Genomic DNA, 22,816 nt, shown 5'->3' with positions numbered 1-22,816 from the left:
GAGTCCAACCATCAACACTGACAAAACCATCACTAAACCATATCTCTAAGCCTATGTCTACCCATCTTTTAAATACCACAAGGGATGGTGACTCAACCATTTCCCTGGGCAGCCTGTTCCAAGGCTTAATGACCCTTTCAGTGTAAAAACTTCCTAATATCCAATCTGAACCTCCCCTGGTGCAGCTTGAGACCATTTCCTCTTGTCCTGTCTTGTGGTCCTGCTGATCCCTGGGTATCAGAAGATCCTTTCAAAGCTGGAAGCAAATCTGTACTGATGCAGTCAGTCCTTTGGTCTTATGTGGGTGTGGAGCTTGTGTAGGCTGTCCCAAAAATCATTCTGTGCTGGAGCACGAAGGACCTTCTACCTTCTTCTGGTGTGGTGTTTGTTCCCTCTTGAGTGACCTAGGAGGTTTCCTTGCCCTCATGTCCTTTTGAGAGACGCTTCTGCAGATGAGGAGCGCTGACTTGGACCTCTTGGCCTGTTTCAGATGAGACTGGAGCGGGCAGAGTGGGGCACTGACCTGCCGAGCGTGGAAACCCAGCTGGAGACCCAGCGGCACGTCCATACCAGCGTGGAGGACCTGGGCTCCAGCGTAAAGGAGGCCAGGATGTACGAGGTATGGTGGCACGGGCTGGGTGACACAGTGCGTGGCACAACGTGTAGGGGAAGGTGAGGGCATTGGGATCGGCTCTTGTGGGTCAAGGTGTCTGGGACAGAGGTGTTTTTTAAGGACGGAGCTTCTGAATTGACGCAAGAGGCTGCTGCCCTCAGCCGTCCTCTCCATCTCCTCTTGCTTGCACAGAGCTGGGGCAAAGAGCTGGAGATGGGGGTTCAAGTGATGCCATCCTGTGTCGGGTAACAGGAGCGTTTTTCATCCTTCAGGGTAAAATGTCTCAGAATTTCCGCGCTAGCTACACGGAGACGCTGGGCAAGCTGGAGACGCAGTACTGCAAGCTGATGGTGAGTGGGCTTGGAGTGGGCTTGTAGCACTGGCCAGGGGTGCGGGGTCCATCCCTGCCACCCTGAGTGTCCCTGCCCCGAGGCTGGGGAGGGGGGAAGAAACCAGTCGCCTTCAGAGCAGGGAAGAGGAGTCACGCTTCGTTGTGTTCAGGAAACCTCAAGCTTCCGACTGAGGCACCTCCAGAGCTTGCACGGGTTTGTGTCTCGGGCCACCGCTGAGCTGATCTGGCTGAATGAGAAGGAGGAGGAGGAACTGGCCTACGACTGGAGCGACAACAACCCCAACATTGCGGCCAAGAGAAACTACTTCTCGGTGAGTGACTGGTGGGATGGGGGTTCTCTTGGTTGCGCTGCTGCCGCTTTTGATCTGCTGTGGGACCTTCAACCACCAATAGTCCTGAAGTCCCCAGAGGTTGGATGGTCCCTCCCAAGTCACTGAGCTTGTAGCTCACGAGCGCAGCTGACGAAAAGGCTCTCCCTAGAGCAGAGAGTGCAAAAAAGTGTTTGCTCAATCAAGCTTCAGTCGAAAAGGCATCAAAAGATGGTTTTTTCACGCGATTTGGAACTAAAGGCATCTTTAACCGGTGTGGGGAAAAAAAAAAAAAATCTGAGCTAAAGAGGAAAACCGATTCATCATTAAAGCAGTGTAAATAAATTGCTGTCTTTCCCCAATCGCACTGTCTGGAACTGAGGAGCTCCCCGGGAGGGTTTCCAGTGTCCCTGCCACATCTGCCCTGTGTGTTTGGTGCACAGGAGGCAGGATTCCCGATGGGAATGGGCTGTGGTGCTCCCACCAGCCGTGCTGGTTTCCCGAGGACCCGCTGGTATTTACTGCCACGCTCTTGTGCTGCTCGTTGTGTTCGTGGGACGCCTGGTCCGAGGGAGGCTGCTCCCCGTAGCCAAGACTTGGACTTTGCTTGTGTCCTTTCTGCAGGAGCTGACGACGGAGCTGGAGGAAAAGCAGGACGTCTTCCGTTCCCTCCAAGACACAGCCGAGCTGCTGTCCCTGGAGAACCACCCGGCCAAGCAGACCGTAGAGGTGAGTGGGCTCATGGAGGAGCTGGGAGGAGCCCCGGGAATCAGCCGGCAGGAAATCTTCTCACCTGGGATGGGGAAACTTGCTGTCCCACCCCAAGGTGCCCTTATGGGCAGCCAGGGCTGATAACGTGGGGGTTTTTTTGGTGGCGGAAGAACATCAGTGCAGTGATAGAGCTGTTTTGTTCTGGGGAGTGCAAGGAGAAGCTCGAGGCCATTCCCAAATAATCCCCACCTCAAATTAAGACACAGATAGTCTTGTCCAGAGCATGAGCCTTTCCTGCAGCGAGGTGACGTGGGGAATGGCCTCGGCTCCCTTGGAGTTGTCCAGGCTCACAGGAGGAGAGTGGTGATGAAGCAAAGGGCTGCGGGGACGTGTTTCTCCCTGGTGTTTCTCTCTGGGGTGGGAGAAATCAAACCTGTGCCTACCACAGCCCCCGGCGTCGCCAGCCCAGGGTCTGCCACCTCCTCCTCTTCGTGTCTGTGTCTGGCTCCTGGTTGCAGCCAGATCTTGTACATTGATGCACATCCCTCCGGCTGTAGCTGTGTCCTTCCTCTGACCCTCCCGGCTGGTAAATGCTCGTTATTCATCGCCGTTGGGTGCGTTGTGTTCCTCAGGCCTACAGCGCTGCCGTGCAGACTCAGTGGCAGTGGATCAAGCAGCTCTGCCTGTGCGTGGAACAGCACGTGAAGGAGAACGCCGCCTATTTCCAGGTACTTGGGAGGGGCAGCCCAAATTTCCCCGGTCACCATCCGCTGTATCCCGCTGGATGAGCTTCATACGCTGCTGCTCCTTTTTGGGGAGAGGGAGGGAGAGAGGGATTTGTGGTGGTCATGGGGGCTGCTTTCTCCTGAATCATAGAATCACAGAATGGTTTGGGTTGGAAGGGGCCTTAAAGATCATCCAGTGCCACCCCCTGCCCTGGGCAGGGACACCTCCCACCAGACCAGGTTGCTCCAAGCCCCCTCCAACCTGGCCTTGAACCCCTCCAGGGATGGGGCAGCCCCAGCTTCTCTGGGCAACCTGGGCCAGGCTCTCACCACCCTCACAGCAAAGAATTTCTTCTCAATATCTCATCTCAATCTCCCCTCTTTCAGTTTAAAACCCTTCCCTCTCATCCTATGGCTCCCTTCCCTGATCACGAGTCCCTCCCCAGCTTTCCTGGAGCCCCTTTAGGGACTGGAAGGGGCTCTAAGGTCTCCCTGGAGCCTTCTCTTCTCCAGGCTGATCATCCCCAACTGTCTCAGCCTGTCTTCATAGGAGAGATGCTCCAGCCCTCCGAATCATCTCTTTCTCCTTAGCTGCTCTCTGGGGGTGTCTCACTAGGGCCACAGGGATCATCTTCCGTGCAGTTCTGGCCATCCGTGTGGGATGCTCGTTGCCCTTGCAGCCCTAAGGCCAGGATAGTGTTGGGAGCTGCTGGTTGAGATCACAGAATCGTAGAATCAAGAGTGGTCGGGGTTGGAAGGGACCTCTGGAGACCGTCTAGTCCAACCCCCTGCCAAAGCAGGGTCACCCAGAGCAGGTCGCACAGGATGGTGTCCAGGCAGGTTTGGAGTATCTCCAAAGAAGGAGACTCCACACTGTCTCTGGGCAGCCTGTTCCAGGGCTCTGGCACCCTCAAAGTAAAGAAGTTTTTCCTCGTGTTGAGATGCTGGGGTGGTCCCTTGCCTGCCGTGGCTGCTGACTGCTCGGTGGACTCGTGCAGGTTTCCGTGACCCTCTTTGCCTTCGCAGTTCTTCAGCGATGCCCGGGAGTCGGAGACCTACCTGCGCAACCTGCAGGACTCCATCAAAAGGAAGTATTCTTGCGACCACAACACGAGCCTGACGCGGCTGGAGGACCTGCTGCAGGACTCCATGGTGGGTTCTCCGACATCCCCACCACCCTAGGCTGGGCGACGGGTGACCTTCTTGCTGTGGTCCAGCAGCATTGCTATGGGGCACCCCTTGTTTCCCAGGGTAAACTGGCCTCATTTTATCCCTGCAACGGCACAGTTTCACGTATTGTGGTTTGTTTCCCCATCTTGGTCAACGTTCTGCTTTTCACTGGAGCTGCTGCATGGGTTTGTACGTGGCCACGGGGTGCAGGGTGTAACGCGGCCCGTGGTAGCCAGATCTCGGTCGTTACAGGATCGCTGTTGATTAGAGACACCGGCCTCGGGGTGAAGAGCAGGCGGCGTGTGGTGTCTGTGCAAGCTCATAGCTTGAGATGGGGAAAAATAAAACATTTAAGCTGGTCCTTCCCCATGGGTGCCCATCATCCCAGTCTGCGTGGAGCCGGTCATGTTCTGCTGACGGAGGTGTCACGCAGAGCCCAGAGGATGCTCCTGTTTCTGCTCTCGAGCTGGCTGGGAGCGCGGTGGGATGCGGAGAAATGCCAGCTCTTTATCCGGACCAAATCCCGTGTTAATCCATCGTGCTGTGCCGGTGGGGGGAGAGCCAGGGCTGCAGTGGGGATGGGGGGCTCGGGGGCTGATCTCCAAACACGTGGCTTGGCTTAGTTGTGGCATCGCAGGGAGCAGGCGATGGGCGATTGTGCCCTGATCTCATTGTCTGAATTGGCCTGAAAAAACCTAAAACCAACCTAAAACCAAAACCCGTGGAACCAGAGCATTAGATGGTGTCTGGGACGGGGGACGGGGGCAGGATTTGGGCTGTGGGTTAATCGCTGAGCTGCTGGTGGAAGTGCCGGGAGGTGACATTTGAGTGCGTGGAGGAAAGTGGCTGCTTTGGCTCTGCTCTTAGGGCACACCACTGACCTCCAGCGTGTCCCCAGTGAAGCTGAGATGCTGTTACTGGGTGTTCATGATGGGTGCATCAGCTGGGCTTAGGGCCCACTGTCCTCTCCCCTGGGGGGTCCCATCCTCCCTGTCTTGTTCTCGGGGTTGTCCTGGTCTGTCCTCCAGTGCTACCAGGACAGGGAGCAGCCCGCTGGGCTCCTGGGGTCCGTATTTGTGAGCGCTGTAGCACCAGGAGTCTGGCAGACGCCGTCCGGGGTGGGAGAGGCTCGTCCGGGCAGGCGGAGAGTGGCCACGATCTCAGGGCTGGGGCAGCTGCCCTGAGCTCAGCAATATTACTCTTTCTTACCTAATAAGTTAAAGTTGTATTTCTTCCAATCATGCTCCCTGGGACAGGCACAGGTAGTTTATTTAATCATTTATTCTTTTCTTTTTCTTTTATTTTTTACCATCAAATTACCCTCCACTGTTGTTAGCTCGCTAACCGACCCCCAGAGCACCGAGCATGAGGGAGAACATTTTTCTGGGACCCTTTCTAAACTTCTGCAGCCAGAACGGGCTGAGCTGCCACTAATCACACCAGCTGCCAGTGCCGTGATCCGCATACGTCTCCGTCGATGCCGGAGGCTGTTCCGGGGTGCCTTTGCCACCAGTCCCCCCCGGGGTTGTCCCCATCACCGAACCCAGCAGGGATGACCTGTGGGAATCAATTACGCAGCATCTTCCTCCAACCGGCAGATTTCTCCCCAAACCCAGAGACCTGTGGGATCACCCCACCACTGGCCCCTTCTCCTGAGATGTTTTATCCGCATAATTCATCCTCTCCCCATTCCAGCCATTAATTTAAACACGCCTTCATCCTTCACTTTAGGACAGGGAGCATGCTTCTGTGGTCTCTCCTCCAGACAACTAAATGTCCCCAGCTTTGGGTTGGAGCTTGTCCTGCTCTTGGCCCCTTACACCTCCTGGGACTTTAATTTTGGTGTACGCTGTGTTCTCATTTTTTTTTTTTTTTTTTCCCTTTTGAGAGAAAATGTTTTCTTATCCTAGCAGCAAAAGAGCCAGAGTCGTGCATGCAGCTTTGCAGGGCGGTGGGAGTAGTAGTGGAGAGGTCCCACCCTTGCCTGGGCATCAGATCTCCCATCCCATCTCTCCTGACCCTTCTTCCCATCCCGTTAGGGCAGGAGGATCTTCCTGATGTGTTTTGTTCAGCCCTTGAGATCCCAGTGTAGCTCTTGCAGACCAGTGTTGGGATTGGGGGGGGTGCCGAGATGCCTGGGAGACACCTCCTCTCCCCTGCCTCCAGCAACCCCTCCTTCATCCTTCTTTCTGCCAGGACGAGAAGGAGCAGCTCATTCAGTCGAAGAGCTCCGTCGCCAGCCTGGTGGGACGGTCCAAAACCATTGTTCAGCTCCGGCCCAGGAACCCGGAGCACCTCGTGAAGAGCACGATCCCCATCAAGGCCGTTTGTGACTATCGGCAGATCGAGGTGAGGGCTGGAAGGGGGGGGTCACTTTGAAAGGGAAGGTGGGGACAAGGCAGGAGAGCGAGGCCCATGATGGTTTGGGGGGAGCTCCGTGGTGTCTGTCGATGGAGAGCAGGAATGGGAGTGGGAAGACAGGAGGAGGGAAGTAGCGCAGCTGTTTTTCCTGGAGCAGATTTCCATGTCTCAGATTTATTCTGGGCAGGAGTTGAAGTCCTTTTCCTCAAGGAGGATGGGCTTCATCAAGCCTCAGCCAAATCAGCACGTGGGTGGTGGTAGCCAGCTCCATTCAACTTCCTCGTCCCTTCCTCTCCAGACATGAGCGTGCTGCACGGCTTGGCACTATGCCAGGCTGTTGCTTGATTAAGATATCTATATCTATATATTTACGGAAGCCAACTCACCCTCAGGAAGGGGGCTGGCAGCAAGAGCAGGCGTGTGCTGCTGGTTTCTGATGGGTTGGGTGGTGTTGGTGCCGCTGCAGATCACCATCTGCCGGAACGATGAGTGCGTGCTGGAGGACAATTCCCAGAGGACCAAGTGGAAGGTGATCAGCCCCACGGGGAACGAGGCCATGGTGCCTTCCGTCTGCTTCCTGATCCCCCCGCCCAACAAAGAGGCCATCGAGATGGCCAACAGGTAACTTGCTGGTCTCTGCTGTGGAGGGGTCCCAGAGGTGCCACGGCAGGGGGTTGGTGGCACGGGAGGGGACAGATCTGGGGCGGGTGGGAATGGGAGCGGAGCTGGGGTGGAGGAACAGGAGGGGCTGGCACAGATAATTCAGGGCGAGGGAAGGAATCCATTGTTGTACAACTGCAAACTCCATCTCGGCGAGTGCTGTAGTAACTTGCAAAAGAGAAAATGATGATTTGGGAGGAGGGATCCCTCCAGGGACCTTTAGCACTGGACGGCAGGAGCCGGGTTGGGATCGCTGCCCCGATGGGCTACTGGCTGGTGGCGATGGCTGGTGGATCAACAGGGTGAGGGCTGAGCGTGCTGGGGAGGTCGGGGGCTGATCAATCTGCTCCTTCCCCTCGCAGGGTCGAACAGTTGTACCAGAAAGTGATGACTCTCTGGCACCAGCTCCACATGAACACGAAGAGCCTCATCTCCTGGAATTACCTGCGGAAGGACATAGCCCTGGTGCAAAGCTTCAGCATGGAAAAGGTACAGTGGGTATTTCTCTGCTCCGGGGCTGCCTCGCTCGTTGTCTGGGCTTCTTCGTGTGGCTGAGGAGGAAGGGAAGTGTTAACAGAAAGACCAGAGACTGCAAGGTTGAGGAAGTCGAGGGTCTTTGTGCCTTGAACAGTGGGAAAACCTGAGCCTGGGGGTTCTGTGCAGAATGATTGCAGTTTTTCCCAATAAAAAGAGCATCAGCAGTTCGCTGCTGAGCTGTAATAAGAGAGTGAGGACTTAACGTTTCATTAAGGAGTGAGCAAGGCTGGAGGGAGGCGTGAGGCTGACACGGGGGAGCTTGTCTTCTGCTCTAAAGAGGAAATACTCTCTTGGGAAACGAAGGTGATTAAGGGTGGCTTCAGGTGATGCGTAGGAAGTTGTTCCCCGTGGTTCGACGTGCTGCTTTTCCACTTGCAGCTCAGGTCCTTAGCCCAAGGAGAGTGCCAGCAAGCCCTGAAGAGCCTCCAGGCGCACTACGAGGACTTCCTGCAGGACAGCCGGGACTCGGAGCTCTTCTCGGTGTCGGACCGGCTGCGCCTGGAGGAGGAAGTGGAGTCTTCCAAGGAACACATCCGGCAGCTGCTGGAGTCCATGGAGAACGGTGAGCTTCAAAGGGCTGATGGATTAACCAGGAGCTGTGGGGACTCATAAACAAAGGATTTATGGGATGGCTTAGTTTTCTTTCTATTTTTTTTTCCTGAGCTAGCTAGTTGATGGTGTGAGCAGCTGCTTTCCTTATTTCTCCATCCATTCAAGTGTTCGGCCTTTGTCCAGCGATGTTCCTGCAGAGAGGGCTTGGCTTTGCCACTTCAGCTTAACTGCTGAGTCCTCTTACAAACATTGTTGGAGATGGGTTTAGTTTTTAGGATGCATTCTGAGCGTTTAATCTTTAAGAGAAGAGATGTAGCGGTCGCAGTCCCGCTCTTCAGAGCAGGGGATGGCTCTCGGCGTGACACAGCAGGACCGAGTCCCCACTAAGAGCGGGGGCTCCAGCTTCATCATGTGAGGTGCCCTGTGGCTGGGCTCATTGTAAGCTGCGTTTGAATGAGATGATTTGATTAACTTGTTTTCCGTCTGAGCAGAGACCCTGGTGCCTCAGTGTCAGTGCGACGCTTTGCTTGGCTCCAGGGATCCTGGCAGGTCCCATCTGGGGCAGGTACTGACCAGGGTTGTTTGAGCTGCTCTTTTGGTTTGTCTGTGACTCGCAGAAGACAAGGATGAGACCGTTGCCAGGACGTACCTCTCCGAGCTGAAGAATATCCGTCTGCGCCTGGAGGAGTGTGAGCAGAGGCTCGTGAGCCGAATCCAGTCCCCGAGCAGTGCCCGAGCGGATGGTGATACCATCCAGGAAAACACCATCCGCATTGCGGAGCAGGAGGTCAGTGCTGCTGCTGTGAGATGCGGAGGGGAGGGAGCTGATGGCTGCTGGGTTTTAGCGTGTGCCAAAAATAGCTTTCAGCTTCTCCGGGGTGAATGTGTGGGTGTTGGGTGCGTGACTGCGTGGGGTTCAAGGGGGTCTCGCTGCACAGAAGGCAGCAGGAACCCTCTCCAGGTGGGCTCCCTGCTTCATTTCGTACCATCTCCTTTGCGAAGGGCAATCCCTTGCTTTTCCTCCGCCTGCTTGGGCTCTCCTTTCATGTTCTTTCCCTTCCTCCCGTAGCGCATGCAGGAGGATCTGCAGCGGCTGCAGTCAGACCTGCGGTTCATCTCGGAGACGTGCTACAGCTTCCTCGACAAGGCGCCCGCGGGGTCCAGCACCCCCCACCTGCGTTCGGAGCTTGACTTGGTGGTGAACAAGATGGACCAGATGTACGGGCTGTCTTCCATCTACCTGGACAAGTGAGTTGGGACGTGCCTCTGTTCCCAAATACCTTTTTTGTATCTGCCTGATTCTGCTAAAGACCTTTCTTCTGGCCTCTAACACACCTTGCACTATAGAATCATAGAATCACAGAATGGTTTGGGTTGGAAGGGACCTTAAAGCCCATCCAGTGCCACCCCCTGCCCTGGGCAGGGACACCTCCCACCAGACCAGGTTGCTCCAAGCCCCCTCCAACCTGGCCTTGAACCCCTCCAGGGATGGGGCAGCCCCAGCTTCTCTGGGCAACCTGGGCCAGGCTCTCACCACCCTCACACCAAAGAATTTCTTCTCAATATCTCATCTCAATCTCCCCTCTTTCAGTGTCAAACCCTTCCCCCTCCTCCTATGGCTCCCCAGGATCACGAGTCCCTCCCCAGCTTTCCTGGAGTCCCTTTAGGGACTGGAAGGGGCTCTAAGGTCTCCCTGGAGCCTTCTCTTCTCCAGGCTGAACCCCCCCAACACTCTCAGCCTGTCCTCACAGCAGAGGGGCTCCAGCCCTCCCAGCATCTCCGTGGCCTCGTAGGGCCCCACTCCAACAGCTCCATGTCCTTCCTGTGCTGTCCTTCACCGTGCTGCCTCTGTTTGTTTTGCCAGGTTGAAGACGGTTGATGTCATTATCCGTAACACCCAAGGAGCAGAGTCTCTGGTCAAAGGGTATGAGGTTAAGCTGAGCCAAGAGGAGGCAGTTCCCGCTGACCTGGCAGCTATTCAGTCTCACCGAGCGGCGTTGCAGGTTGGTGCTGGTCCCTTCCCGAGGTGGGCAGGCAGAAAACGGCCAACACTTTGGTGTTTGTCAAGCAGGGTCCTTCCCTTTCTCTGCTGAATTTGCATTCCATGACATTTTTCTTGCTTCGGTGTAGCTGCCGGGAGGATTTGGTGCTCCTTATGTGACCCCTTAGTGCTTTGTGAAGGTCAAAAAGCCGCTGTGGCTTGTGCTCTCTCTCTTGTAGGGCACATGTGAGCACCTTGGCAGCTACATGTCCTGTTGCTGTAGGACAGGAGCTGAGCCAAACCGACTTGCTCCAAACTGGGAACGTGATCCCCCTCCGTTTTTCACCCCCTGTAATCAGCCAGTTCTTTGCAGATTAAGGAGAAAGGGAAGATAAACCCCTTCTCAGGCTTGTCAGCTCCAGGCAGGAGGGCGTCTTGGACTTAAAGTTGCCTTTTGCTTTCCGTGACGCTGAATCGGTGCTGTCTCTTGCTGGTTTTGCAGCAGTGGCTCGGGGAAGTGAAGGACAAGAGCTCCGTCTTCTCCACCTTGGAGGAGGAGATGGCGAAGGCGAAGGCGGTGGGAGAGCAGCTCTACCGGCTGCGGCAGGAGCGCAGCATCGACCTGGAGCGCTACCAGGAGAAGGGAACTCAGCTGTGGGACCGCTGGCAGCGCGTCTGCGCCCAGATTGAGACCCGGTGAGAAACCTCCTGCCTCCTTTCGCAGCTTTACTTTCACACTTCAGCTGAGAGCTTGGATCAGGCTTCTTAGCAGCGATATTTTCCCAGGTGGGATTCCCGCCGCTGGCTGGGATATCCCTATAGCCTGGGGTGGGATTTCACTCTCCTTTTACTTGTCTTGGTTCTTCTCTCAGCCACGCGGAGCTGGAGAGCATCCAGGAGGTGCTGAGTGATTACCGGCAGTGCCACAGTGCCCTAATCCAGTGGATCGAGGAGATCACGGTCCAGCAGGAGCTGATGAAGCCCGGGCAGGCGGAGGACAGCCGGGTGCTGTCGGAGCAGCTGAGCCAGCAAACGGTGAGGCGGGACCTCGTGATGCTGCTGCAGTGACTGTGTCCTTTCTTTTACTAAAATCTTTTCATCCGTGATCTTGAAAATAGGAAAGACAGTGGGGAAGAGGCTCCAGACCTCAGCTGGGTGCCTGGGAAATGGAGAAACTCTGCTTAGCTTGAGGTGGAGATGGGGCCTTGCATTAAAAATGGAAAAGTATAAAGGCTTTACCCGAAAAAGCAAGGGATGGGGATTGAAATTCAGCTCGCTTCACTGAAATTCAGCTTCGGGCTGTTGGAATGCAGACCCCTGCCCTGGGGCTGTGCGGAGCGAGCTCAGGTCCTGCAGCACTTCTTTGGTCGGGCAAAGCATTATCCTCATGAAATCCAAGCAGGACCGTTGCACAGTCAGCTCAGAAATCCCCACACGCTCCTCAACCCTTGTGTTAATCCAGCTGATACAAGTGTGACCGGATGAACCACATCACTTCAGTCCACGTCCTGCTTCTAGACTTGAGCTGACATTTATATTTTCTGGAAAATGAAATAGTAGGGAATATGGTGCAGTGGCAAATGAGCTAAACGTTTAGGAGCCACTTTTGCTGCAGGAGAAGTAATAATTTTATTACATACGGAGGTGTGGTGCTGAGGGACATGGGTTAGTGGTGGATGTGGAAGCATCAAGTTAATGGTCGGACTCGATGATCTTAAAGGTCTTTTCCAACCTAAAAGGTTCTATGATTCTATGATTCACCCGCGGCAGCCATCCTGACAACCGTTTTCTGCTTTGAATTTTGTTGAAGGCTTTGGCTGCAGAAATCGAGAAAAATCAAGCCAAACTGGACCAGTGTCAGAAATTCTCCCAGCAATACTCCGCTGCCGTCAAGGTACCGTTGTCCCAAAGCTTACCCCTGGCGTGCAGACGCCGGTCCCCTCCCGCACCTAGATAAGGCTGACGGGGGACAGAAAAGCCCCCAGCACGGTTTGTGTCTCCCGTGCTTCATGTCTCCCCCCCCCCCCCGCCCCCGGTTGCCTTCGCAGGACTACGAGCTGCAGCTCATGACGTACAGGGCGTTCGTCGAGTCGCAGCAGAAGTCCCCCATGAAGCGCCGGCGCATGCTCTCGTCCTCGGATGCCATCACGCAGGAGGTAGGAGCGCGCCCGCCCGCCCGCCCTCGCCGGGGAGGGAGGGAGAGAGAAATCGTGCCGGGCTGGGGGGGGGGTTTCTTCCACGCCGAGCAAACCGCCGAGCAGCCTCTGAAACGAGCTCCTTCCTCCTGAACTCTCCTGTATAAATAAAGTTTCCACCCTCGCTGTTTTTTCCAATAGCCTGAGAGGATGGCTTAGTGCTCTAAGGCACCAGGTATGAAATACCTGGACTCCTGGGAACCCCTGGGTCAAATCCAGCGGGGTCGGCTCAGCCCTTCAGCCTCGCGAGGTAAATAACCGGAGCGCCATGGCGGCGTTACTGTGTGTGGATCTTTGGGATGAGACCTTTAGGGACCCGAGGTCCTGTCTGCTCCGTGTGGATATTAAAGATCCCGGTAGCCCTCTTTGTTAAGAGTTGAGCATCCACCCCAGTGTCCGTGACCGGAGTCTCCCCTTCGCTCCAGTGTTGTGCAGCATGCCGTGTGTGGCCACAACCCTCCCCGTCAGACTCGCTGCATTGCATTGATGCCGTACAGGGGCTGCGAGGTGCCTGGGGGGGCTTCCCAAGCGAGAGATGGTGCCATCCCTGTCATGTACTGTAAAGTACGTCGCTCCGCACCCGCCGGTCGTGACTGATGCACCCCGTTTCCCTCTCTTTCCCTTCGCAGTTCATGGATTTGCGGACTCGCTACACGGCTCTGGTGACGTTGACCACGCAGCACGTGAAGTACATCAGCGATGCTCTCCGGCGGCTGGAGGAGGAGGAGGTAAGGGTGTTGCACGGAGCTGAGCTCCATTCAAAATGTGTAGGGCCATTTCCCGGCATCCCCACGGACGCTGCTCCGTGGTGAGGTTACATCTCGGGGGGGCTGCTCCTGAAAACCTCTCCCCCTTTATGAAATCCGGGATCCCTCTGACGTGGTTATCTTTCTCCCGCCTCTCTCTGCAGAAAGTGGTGGAGGAGGAGAAGCAGGAGCACGTGGACAAGGTGAAGGAGCTCCTGGGCTGGGCCCTGGGCGTGAAGCAGAGCGTGCAAGGCAGGTCGGCTGCTGCCGGGAGCAGAGAGCTGGGCGACATCGAGAAATCCATCTCAGAGCAGCAGGTAAATCAGGGGCAACCCTCAGGCAGGGTGTTTAACTTCTGCTCTTTTTCCACAGCTGAATTAATCATAGAATCATAGAAAGGTTAGAATTGGAAGGGACCTTAAAGATCATCGAGTTCCAACCCCCCTGCCATGGGCAGGGACACCTCCACTAGAGCAGGTTGCTCCAAGCCCCATCCAGCCTGGCCTTAAACACTTCCAGGGATGGGGCATCCACAACTTCCCTGGGCAACCTGTTCCAGTGCTTCACCACCCTCACAGGAAAGAATTTCCTCCTAATATCTAATCTAAATCTCCCCTCTTCCAATTTAAAACCGTTACCCCTTGTCCTGTCACTACACTCCCTGACAAAGAGTCCCTCTCCGGCTCTCCTGTAGCTCCCTTCAGATATTGGAAGGCTGCTGTGAGGTCTCCTCGGAGCCTTCTCTTCTCCAGGCGAGAATTAAGCTGCTTTCTTTTATCTTTTTTTTCCCCCGACAGGCCCTGAATGAGGAGCTGGCTGCCAAGAAGGAGCAGATCTCTGAGGCCATCAAAACTTCACAAATCTTCCTGGCGAAACACAGCCACAAGTAAGTGGAAGGAGGGGACGGGCAGGGGGGCAGCCGTGGGGGGAGATGAGTTACCTTGGAGGCGGCGCTGGTGGCATCCCTGGGGTCCAGTGCCCCACTCCCATTAAAAACAGTGACGAGCTGCACGTGAAAATTGCCTGGTTTTTTTTTCCCATCTGCAACAAGAGCTATGGAATACGCAACCCATTTGTGCTGTTGGGGCAATGTTAATCCCCTTCAGCAGTGATCCAGCCCCGTATATTTGAGGATTTGGGCGTCACAACGCTGGTTTGCTGAGCACAGTTTCCCCTTGTTGGTTTTAGCTGAGCCGGGCAAGTGGGAAGAGGGAACTCGTGGTGGCTTTGGCCTTTTCCTTCCCCAGAAGAGCACGGGAATTCTGCGGAGCTGGGAGCTGGTTTGTGCGCTTTCTCTGAGAGCTTTCCCCTTCCCCTTGCAGGCTTTCCCATCCGGAGAAGGAACAGATTTCTGCTCAGATCGGTGATCTGAAGGAGACCTACCAGGCGCTCTGCAGCGACTCCACGGAGCAGCTCCAGCAGCTCCAGAGCCAGCTGGCTCAGGAGACAGAGCACAAGGTACTGGTCCCCACTTGGTCCCGTGGCTGCACAGACACAGGGACCTCCCCAGGGTGTAGAGAAGGTTTTCCTTGGTTGTATGTCTCATGGCCACCAGCCACTCACAGCCCATTGACTTTCTTACTTGCATGTGGTCACCTTCCCTTCTCTTCCATCCATGTGTCACCCAGAGCATCCAGGCTGGGGTGGTCTCTGGAGGCCAAGCAGGAGCCTTCAAGGTCAACGGGAGAGTTGTCCTTGGCAATGGTTGTCATCAGAGCTCTGCCCTGGGCACCAGGGTTGGTTTGTTCACGTGGTGGGCAAGGAGGTAGATGGACCTCTGTCCTGGAAACAGTCCCCTTAGCGAATCTGTGCCTTCTGAGGAATGTCCTCTTGGTGCTTTAACCACAGAGGGCTCCATCTCACAGGCTTCCTGCATGCAGGAGATGCGAGGAGGTGGGCTTCTGCAGACGGGCGTTTGCCTGTGAGGTCTGGTGTATCTCAGGGTCTGGCGAGAGGTTTGGCTCAGCTCTGGCTGAACGAAGAAGCCCCCCTCCCCAGTGGAAGGCGACGTCATCGCCCAGGCCCTCAGCTGACCCAGGAGACCTTCAGGGGCCCGTAGCTGGTCCCATTCCCTGTTCACATCCACCAGTGCTCCCATCGGTCCCCCTCCTTGTGTCGCTGGGTAGGGAGGGCTGAAAGCGCATCCTTATTGCCTCTGTTATGAGCTGTCTTCGGTCATTCACAGATATACGTGTACGTGTTATATCAATGTATATACATGTGTCGATGGATATATTTGTGTGTTTGCTTGCTGGCTCCCTGTACTCTGAAGCAACGGCCCGCTCAGATCTGGACGCGTGACACTGGTTTTGGCTCTTGGGTCCGTGAGTGAAGCCCTGTTCGAGCCGCTCACGGGGAGAGGGCGACGGGGCTGCTTGTTTGAAATCTGCCTGTCCAGCTTTCACCTAAACATAGGGTGTCTCTCTCCAAATTGGACTTCATAGCACGTTTCAGGTGTCTCAGAGCAGTAAACACTTTCTCTTGCGAGCCCGTTAGCCCTCGTGCTGGCAGCAGAAAGCTTACGGTGAGCAAACCGGCTCGTTAGTGGCTGCAAAGCCCTCACGGCTTTGATGATGGTTCTTTTGCTGCTGCCGGGAGAGCAGCTGAGAGCAGCCTGCCCGTGGAGAGGATGCTTTTTCCTTTCCCTTTTCCTCCCTCCTGGGCAGGAAAATGAACAAAAGCCTTCTCCAGGGCTCGCCGGGCTGTTTTCGTGCAGCGTGAGCGCGCTTTGGGGCTGGGGCTAGGACAGTTTTCACTCACGCTCTCGACGAAGCCCAGGAAAGAAAACGAGAGATGGCAGTGGGGCTTCGTGTAGATCCCCATCTGCGTGATGGTCCCTGCGGCTCTCGTGCGGTGCAGTTGCTTCACTGTAGAGGGAGCATGAGGAACTCTTTAACATTTGCTTGCTGGAAACATCCAACTGTCAGAGAGAAGTTATACAAGACAAAAATGCAAAGCAGAACGCGCTAAATTGAGCATGATGTGTCCCTGTACAGTTTGTGTTTCATGTCAACTGTTTTTAAGATTAACTGACATCCTTGCTTACAAGTTTTAACTAACCCTCCGGGATTTAGACAAACCAAACACACAAAGTGAAAGAGGACGACCTGTGTTGGGGGGGTTCTTTTTTGCAAACAAAACAGTCGCATGCTGGACGCTAACACCAAGCTTTACACTGTGTGTGATACGGCTGAACTGCTCCATAAGGCTCTGTCTTTAACTGCTCAAGGCACACCCTGCAACTCGGGTAAGTAAAAGCCTTTTACCTCCCTCCCCTCCTTCCCTCCCATCTCCTTTTTTTTTTTATCTTCCTCTTTTTCCGCCCCCCCTCCTCCTCTTCTCTGTCTTTCCACGGCTTGTTCATCTCTGAACGTGCATGCCTGAGGCTGGTGGTGGTGGTGGTGATGATGGAGAGCGTAGGTTTTCCCAGCAGAAGGCAGTGGGGGGGACCTGCAGACCAGCGTGGTGGAGCCTGCGTCCTCTGCTGGGCTGTAACCGAGCTGTTGCCGCAACCACAAACACCCCCAGCCGCGCTGTTAGTCTCACCGATTAAAAAGAAAAATAATCTGAAGGTCTCGGGGATGCAAAAGGAATTAATTCCACAAACCAGATTCCCTCCTCCCTGTCCCCACAAAATTCTTCTAGTGCTTGGGCCAACCTTATACCCAACTGGTGGGGCTGGGAGAAACCCAAACATCCAAAGATGTTAGTGTTTTGGATGTCCAAAGAGCCATTACTCTTTATCCTCTTAATTATAACCCTCCCTGTGGGGGTACCAGCAAGAAGAGGACTGTTTGGTCCAGAAACACCAAAGCAGATGGTCTGTTCCCAGTCTGTCACTGTTTCCATGCTGGGACCTCCAACTTCTTAGGTTTCTCCCCCTGTTTGAAGAGCACGGTGACTCGGAGGTGCCGCTCAGGGCAGAGTGGGTGCCGGTGGCCGTGCTCGGGGAGCTGCCCTGCATGCAGCGCTCCTGCCCTAACGCATGGCCGCTCCGGGTGGCTGGGGAGCTGCTCCGTGGCACAGGGCCCTGCGGTGTCCCCTGGCTCTCCTGGCACACGAGATCTGCTCGGGGAAGTGCAGGATGTAAGGCATGGCAGGAGTCAGGGTGGGAACTGCGCTGGGAGAGGTTCCTGAATACCCTGAAGTGGATGTTTTTGGGGTATTTCTTTCTCCTCTGAGTACACAGTGGGATTTTGTGTTGTCTTTACTTCTTGAAACTGGAGATGCTGAATGGCTTTGGTGTGCTTGTTGGTCTCCTTCCCTCTGTTTCTCCGTGGAGCATTAGAAGCACTCCTGGGTTTTGCTGCTTGCCGCTTTGCTGCGTTACTGTCGGTGGATGTTGGGAGCATCTTGGTGCTGCTGCGGGTGATGGACTAGAGGAGCATTAAAACTTGCTGGCAATGTGCAAGCTAGCAAAGGCACCGATTTGCGTGCTGTGATGCCTTCGGAGTTGCATTTCAAACACTTTGGGACTCACTTTCTAGCCTGTTTAGGGTTTTTAAACTTTTTTTTTTTTTTTTTTTTTGAAACTGAGACCTCCCTGGGGCTCACACCGTCTGAGTGCTGGCAACGCTCAATTTTCATCTAATTCTTTTCCTTCTCTTTCTATTCTAGGGCAGCGAAGCAGTGGCAGGAGTGATCGATCTTGGCACGGTAGAGATATTTCCTGTCTTTGGTGCCATGCAGAGAGGTCTTATAGATCAGGACACTGGCCTCGTCCTCCTGGAGGCCCAGGTTATCACATCTGACTTAGTTGTTCCAGAGACCAACGAGAAACTCTCCTTGGAGAAAGCTCTGGCAAGAAACGTCATCGATCTCAGGACGTTCCAGGTGCTGCAGGAGTTGAAGGATGCTCTCCACCGGGTGGAAGAAGTCAGATGTGAAGGGAGGCAGCTCCTACCTGTCGTTGCTGCGATGGAAGAGGGGAGGATCAGTGAGAGCATTGGGCTAAAGATCCTTGAAGCTGAGCTTGTCACCGGGGGCTTTAAAGCCCAGCAGGGCAGAATCAGCATGGAGACAGCAGTGCAAGAAAGGCTCCTTACCCCCCAGCTTTATTCCAGGCTTCTCTCTCACCTGGAGAGCGGCAAGGAGTTGATTGACCCCAACACGGCTGAGAAAATCAGTCTGCCTGAGCTCATGCACCGATGCATCCTCCACCAAGAGACTGGGCTGAGGCTGCTCCCAGTCAAGCAGCTGGCGGGGGGGATGGTGAGCTTGACATCAGGCCGAAAAGTCAGCATTTTCCGTGCTGTCCAGGAAGGGCTGATAGACAGGCAGGTAACGGTCAGGTTGCTGGAAGCCCAGCTCTTTGCTGGTGGGATTGTTGACCCCAGGACAGGGCACAGGCTGACTGTGGACGAGGCTGTGAGACATAATTTAATTGACCAGGATTTGGCCTGCACGCTTCTTATCCGGCAGCTTCAGACGGGTGGTATCATCGACACTGTCACAGGAGAGAGGCTGACCATTGATGAAGCTGTAAGGAAAGAGTTGGTAGCGCCAAGGATTGCATTGGTGGTCCTGGAATCCCTCTGGTCCTTCATGGGGCTCCTGTGGCCAGAGACGGGGGAGATCGTTCCAGTTGCAGATGCTTTAGAGCAAGGAATCCTATCTACAGAGCTGGTTTACAAGATTCTCAGCAAGAGGCAACTCATTAAGGCTGTCTTTATACCAGAAACCACTGAGGTGGTGTCCTGGAAGAAAGCAGTTGAACATGGCATCTTGGAGAGAGATGTGGCCAAGAAGCTGCAATCAACAGTCATACCTGACGTCATGGCCAGCGTGCAGCTCGCTGGCTCTCCAAGCAGAAGCAGGCACGGCCAGAGCTCTCCTGGAAGGAGTCCCACAAGTCACAAAGAGCAAAGTGACCCTCTGCTGAGGAGTGAGGACGAAAGGCTGATGTTCCACTTGATGACCCACAGCTACATCAACATCCACGATGGCCAGAAGCTGCTCTTAGTAGATGGAGAGCTGAACAATCTCACTAAAGCCCTCATCCAAACAAAGGAAAATGGATCCAGTGCGCTCGTGTTGGAAGAGAGCGAAGACTTTGAGGAGACAAAGGCAGATGCAGCTCTTGAAGGAGAGCCTTGCAATGGCTTGGCTTTGCAGCAGCTTGAGTTCAGATTTGCTCCTTCAAAAGAAGAAAGTGAAAAGGTCCTACCACCCAGAACTGCTTTGGAGAATGGGGAGGTGGTGTTGGGACCTGAAAGCCTCCTGTTAGAGGATGCAGAAGATATCCTGCTCGTGGAGGAGCAAAAGCAGATTTACACCGAACAGGCTGCCATCAGGAGTGAAAGGGATGCTGAGTTTGGGAGACAGCAGGTTGCTTCTACAAGCAAGGCAAAACTTGAGGTAAAATTATCGATGCCAGAACGTCCCGGTGACCTTGACAGTGGACTGAGAGAAACAGAGGAAATGGTGGTTGAGGCAGAAGAAGAGTCCAAGCCTACTACAGTAGATGGGGTGGAAAGCATTGAAGATCACAAGAGGGCATCGGGAAGTGTGACAGTTGGTGTGAAAAGCGAAATCTGCTTCTCGATGGGTGTTTCAGAAAGCAGAGAGAGACTGGAAGTCACGGCAGAGAGGTCTCAGGGTGTGGAAGAACCTGAACTAGAGGCAGAAGATGTCAGAGAGATTTATTTGCTGAATGAGGAAAGAGTTGAGAATGGCGTGCTGGGAGGAGAGGAGGTTGAGCTCCCTGAAAATGGAGAGGCAGGAGAAGCAGAGAGACAAAGTGAAAACATTGAAAGCCTATTGGAAGTGCAAGAAGGAGAAGGGGAAGAAGTATTAGATGATGAGAGAGTTGATGGCACATCCCTGCCAGCCCCTGCAGAGCAGGAAGCGGAGGACACTTTGGAAATGCTGTTGACGCAGCTCCAAAGTGGTGGCATCATCCATGAGCAGACAGGGAAGACTCTTCTTCTCAATGAAGCAGTAGCCCATGGAATGGTGCCCAGCCACACAGCTGTGAAACTAATGGAGAAAATGAAGATGTTCAGTGGCTTCTTTGACTCGCATACACGCGAGTCATTAACCACCGAGGACGTTATTGAAGAAGGTCTGATGGACGAGAACCTTCTCCAGAAGGTACTCGCATCTGACAAAGCAATAAGTGGTGTTCTTGACCCAGGCAACAACTTTGTCTACTCTATCAAGGATGCCACTGCAGTTGGCCTTCTGGACAAGGAAACGGCAATGAGGATCTTGGAAGGGCAAGTGGTTACTGGGGGGATCGTTGACTTGAAACGTGGCAAAAAAGTATCGGTCACTTTGGCTTCAAATCTGGGCCTCATAGAGCCAACAAGTCAGAAAGAGCTGGTCAAACTGGAGAAGGCTTCCAAAGGGAAAGGCACTGATGAGGTGACCCGACAGAAGCTCATTAGCTTACAGGCTGAGACCAGTGGAATCGTGGATCCTAAAACCAAGCAGCCTTTGACTGTTGCGGAGTCTGTTGAAAAAGGGCTCCTGAAAAAGGAAAAAGCTTTTCAGCTCTTGACCAAGCAGGTCGCTGAGGGAGGAATCATCCATCACGTGTCCGGAATGAGGCTTTCGGTAAACGATGCCATGAAACATGGCTTGATCGATCAAGATTTATGCAAGGAACTCAGGAAAGCTGAAAGCGTGTGCCTGCAGGACTATGTTCATCCAGTTACAAAGGAGAAACTGCCCTTGCCCCAGGCAGTATCGTTAGGGCTCGTTAGTCCCGACTTCCAGAGGAAAGTGCAAGAAATCCAGGCTGGGAGTGGAAGCATTTTTGATCCTGCTTCTGGCCAGAGACTTGCACTGTGTCAAGCGGTGAAGCAGGGCTTGCTGCCCGAGCAGGTTATGGAGAAAGTCCTGTCATCTTCAGAAATGAAAGAAGGAATTGTAGATCCCGAGACCTGCATGATCGTTCCCTACTCGGAGTTCATGAAGAAGTGCAAAATTGACATTGAATCTGGCCAGCGGTACCTGGAGGTCCATCCCTTTGGAGCCATCAAAGATGAGGTGACAGGGAGCAAGCTCACGTGCGCAGAGGCGGTGAGGGTGGGCAAGGTGGACCTTCTGCCCACGCTGCGGTTGCTGCAGGCTCAGGCGGACAGCGGGGGGGTCGTGGAGGGTAGTGTCAGCCAGAGACTCTCCTTGAGGGCTGCGGTGGAGCAAGGGCTGCTGGATGAGGAGATGGCCAAGCTCATCGCCGCCAACCAGATGAGGAGCGGGGGAATTGTTGATGCTGGCAGTGGGAAAAGATTGACCTTAAAGGAAGCTGTTGAAAAAGAACTGGTTAGCCAAAAATTGGCTGCCAGTCTTCAGGAGGCACAAATGGGCGAAGACAAATATGGTTCTGAGGTCTGCCAAGTAGATAAACCCCACCTTTCCCAGGAAAAAAAGGAAAAAATATCTCCAAAAGAGGCAGATGTCATCGTCTCTACCAGTGCTAAGAAGTCTGATGGTGCTGAGCACAAAGCTGGACCTGAAGCTGTGAGCTACAACGTGGCTGAAGATGCAGCCACCGCCACCGAGAGATCTCCAGTGACACCCACAGAAGGGAAATCAAAGCCTCAGGAAACTTCAGAGGATGGTGTGACACATCATCCCCAAGAAAAGGTCGAAGTGACTCCAGAATACCCCTTGGAATTAGGTGCAGCATCTCTCCCTGAAGAGACGGTGGTGCTAAGGGCTGTGGAAAAAGGGATGGCAAAAAGCAGTTTCCAGGTGGGAGCAGCCTCAGGGAAGGAATGGAGGAGAGAGGTAGATCGAGGGACAGAGAAAGTGGAGGGATTGGAGAAAGAGCAGTCGCTCTTGGACACGGAGATGCTTCACAGAGCAGAGGACAGCGAGGAGAGGAGGAGGAGGAGGAGAGAGTTTGTAAGTGCAGAGGGAGTTGTGGGAGGTGAAGAAGGTGCAGTGGTGGCTTCTGAGCAAGGAGAGCGAGCGGGCAGCCTGGAGGGGGTAACACCAGCAGCCCCGAGGGAATCTGTTACTGTGGGTGGAGGGGAGGGAGAGATGGGTCCTACCGAGTCTGGAGAACCCCCTGGGACTGGCGTCGCTGTGGAGCCTGCAGGAGACAAGCTGGCGGGTAAAAGAACTGTCAAGCACATTGAGGGAGAAACCCCGAAACTGGGTGCAGAAGGTCCAGTTGATCAAGAGCAAACAAGTGAAACGGAGCTAAAACCTACCCAAAAACGGAAAAGCAAGAAGAAGAAAGCAAAGCAGACAGGTATTCCCGGAGACAGCGCTCAGCCCGAGAAACCTGCTGCGGAAAAGCAGTCCCTTCCTTGTCCGATTTCCAAAGAAATTCCTGGGATGAAGGAGGAGGAGGACTTTGTCTCAGGCATACCAGAACGTGAAACCATCACCAAGATCACTGCTGGGTTGGCAGGAGACGCAGCCCAGCACAGGGGGAGCAGGAGCCATGAAAAAGCAAAGAAAACAATGTCTGAGAAAGATAAAGAAAAGCTCGCTGGGGGTCGGGTGTCCCCTGTTCCCCCGGGACAAGGGGAAGCTCGAGAGGTGCCGAAAGGTGGTGTTGGAAATGGTCACGATTCCTCGGTGGCACTTAGCCTGGAGGAGAGGATGATCCAGGAAAGCACCAAGGTGGAAACCACCAGCGATGTGCCCAGCGCAGCCCCTGCAGCAGGCGAAGTGCCCCATGAGTTAATTATCAGAGAGGAACCCAGAGAAGTTCAGGAAACCTCTGCAGTCCTTGAGCTTGGAGAAGAGACACGGGAAACGGTGGAGATCGGCACAGGCCAAGCCCCTGTTCCTTCAAAATCCCAAGGAGAAACACCCCAGGAGAGGACCAGGCAGCCGGGTCCGGGCGATCGGGGCTTGCTCTTACCTGTGATAGTGGAGGGAGAGCTGCTGGAAACCTCGAGGGAATCCACGAGACCAGCCCAGGTAAATTGATGCTTTTTTTT

General features: G+C 54.4%; 1 protein-coding gene across 1 annotated transcript in view; it reads left to right on the top strand.

The window, feature by feature from the left end:
• MACF1 (microtubule actin crosslinking factor 1) overlaps positions 1–22,816 on the top strand; it is a 121,896-nt gene that overhangs the window by 23,298 nt on the left and 75,782 nt on the right. The window contains exons 16-37 of the mRNA XM_074162236.1: positions 491–619; positions 886–963; positions 1,115–1,276; positions 1,898–2,002; positions 2,617–2,712; positions 3,736–3,861; positions 6,076–6,228; positions 6,707–6,861; positions 7,263–7,389; positions 7,816–7,999; positions 8,607–8,776; positions 9,059–9,237; positions 9,854–9,992; positions 10,473–10,666; positions 10,843–11,005; positions 11,781–11,864; positions 12,019–12,126; positions 12,795–12,893; positions 13,076–13,228; positions 13,709–13,797; positions 14,234–14,369; positions 17,529–22,796. Of these exons, the coding sequence (XP_074018337.1) occupies positions 491–619; positions 886–963; positions 1,115–1,276; positions 1,898–2,002; positions 2,617–2,712; positions 3,736–3,861; positions 6,076–6,228; positions 6,707–6,861; positions 7,263–7,389; positions 7,816–7,999; positions 8,607–8,776; positions 9,059–9,237; positions 9,854–9,992; positions 10,473–10,666; positions 10,843–11,005; positions 11,781–11,864; positions 12,019–12,126; positions 12,795–12,893; positions 13,076–13,228; positions 13,709–13,797; positions 14,234–14,369; positions 17,529–22,796 (8,097 nt within the window). The remainder of the gene's footprint in view (positions 1–490; positions 620–885; positions 964–1,114; positions 1,277–1,897; positions 2,003–2,616; positions 2,713–3,735; positions 3,862–6,075; positions 6,229–6,706; positions 6,862–7,262; positions 7,390–7,815; positions 8,000–8,606; positions 8,777–9,058; positions 9,238–9,853; positions 9,993–10,472; positions 10,667–10,842; positions 11,006–11,780; positions 11,865–12,018; positions 12,127–12,794; positions 12,894–13,075; positions 13,229–13,708; positions 13,798–14,233; positions 14,370–17,528; positions 22,797–22,816) is intronic.

Source organism: Numenius arquata, chromosome 21, assembly GCF_964106895.1.
Source record: "Numenius arquata chromosome 21, bNumArq3.hap1.1, whole genome shotgun sequence".
NCBI classification, from domain to species: Eukaryota; Metazoa; Chordata; class Aves; order Charadriiformes; family Scolopacidae; genus Numenius; species Numenius arquata.
The sequence above is the reverse complement of the archived record's forward strand: the minus strand, read 5'-3'. Positions and strand labels throughout refer to the sequence as shown.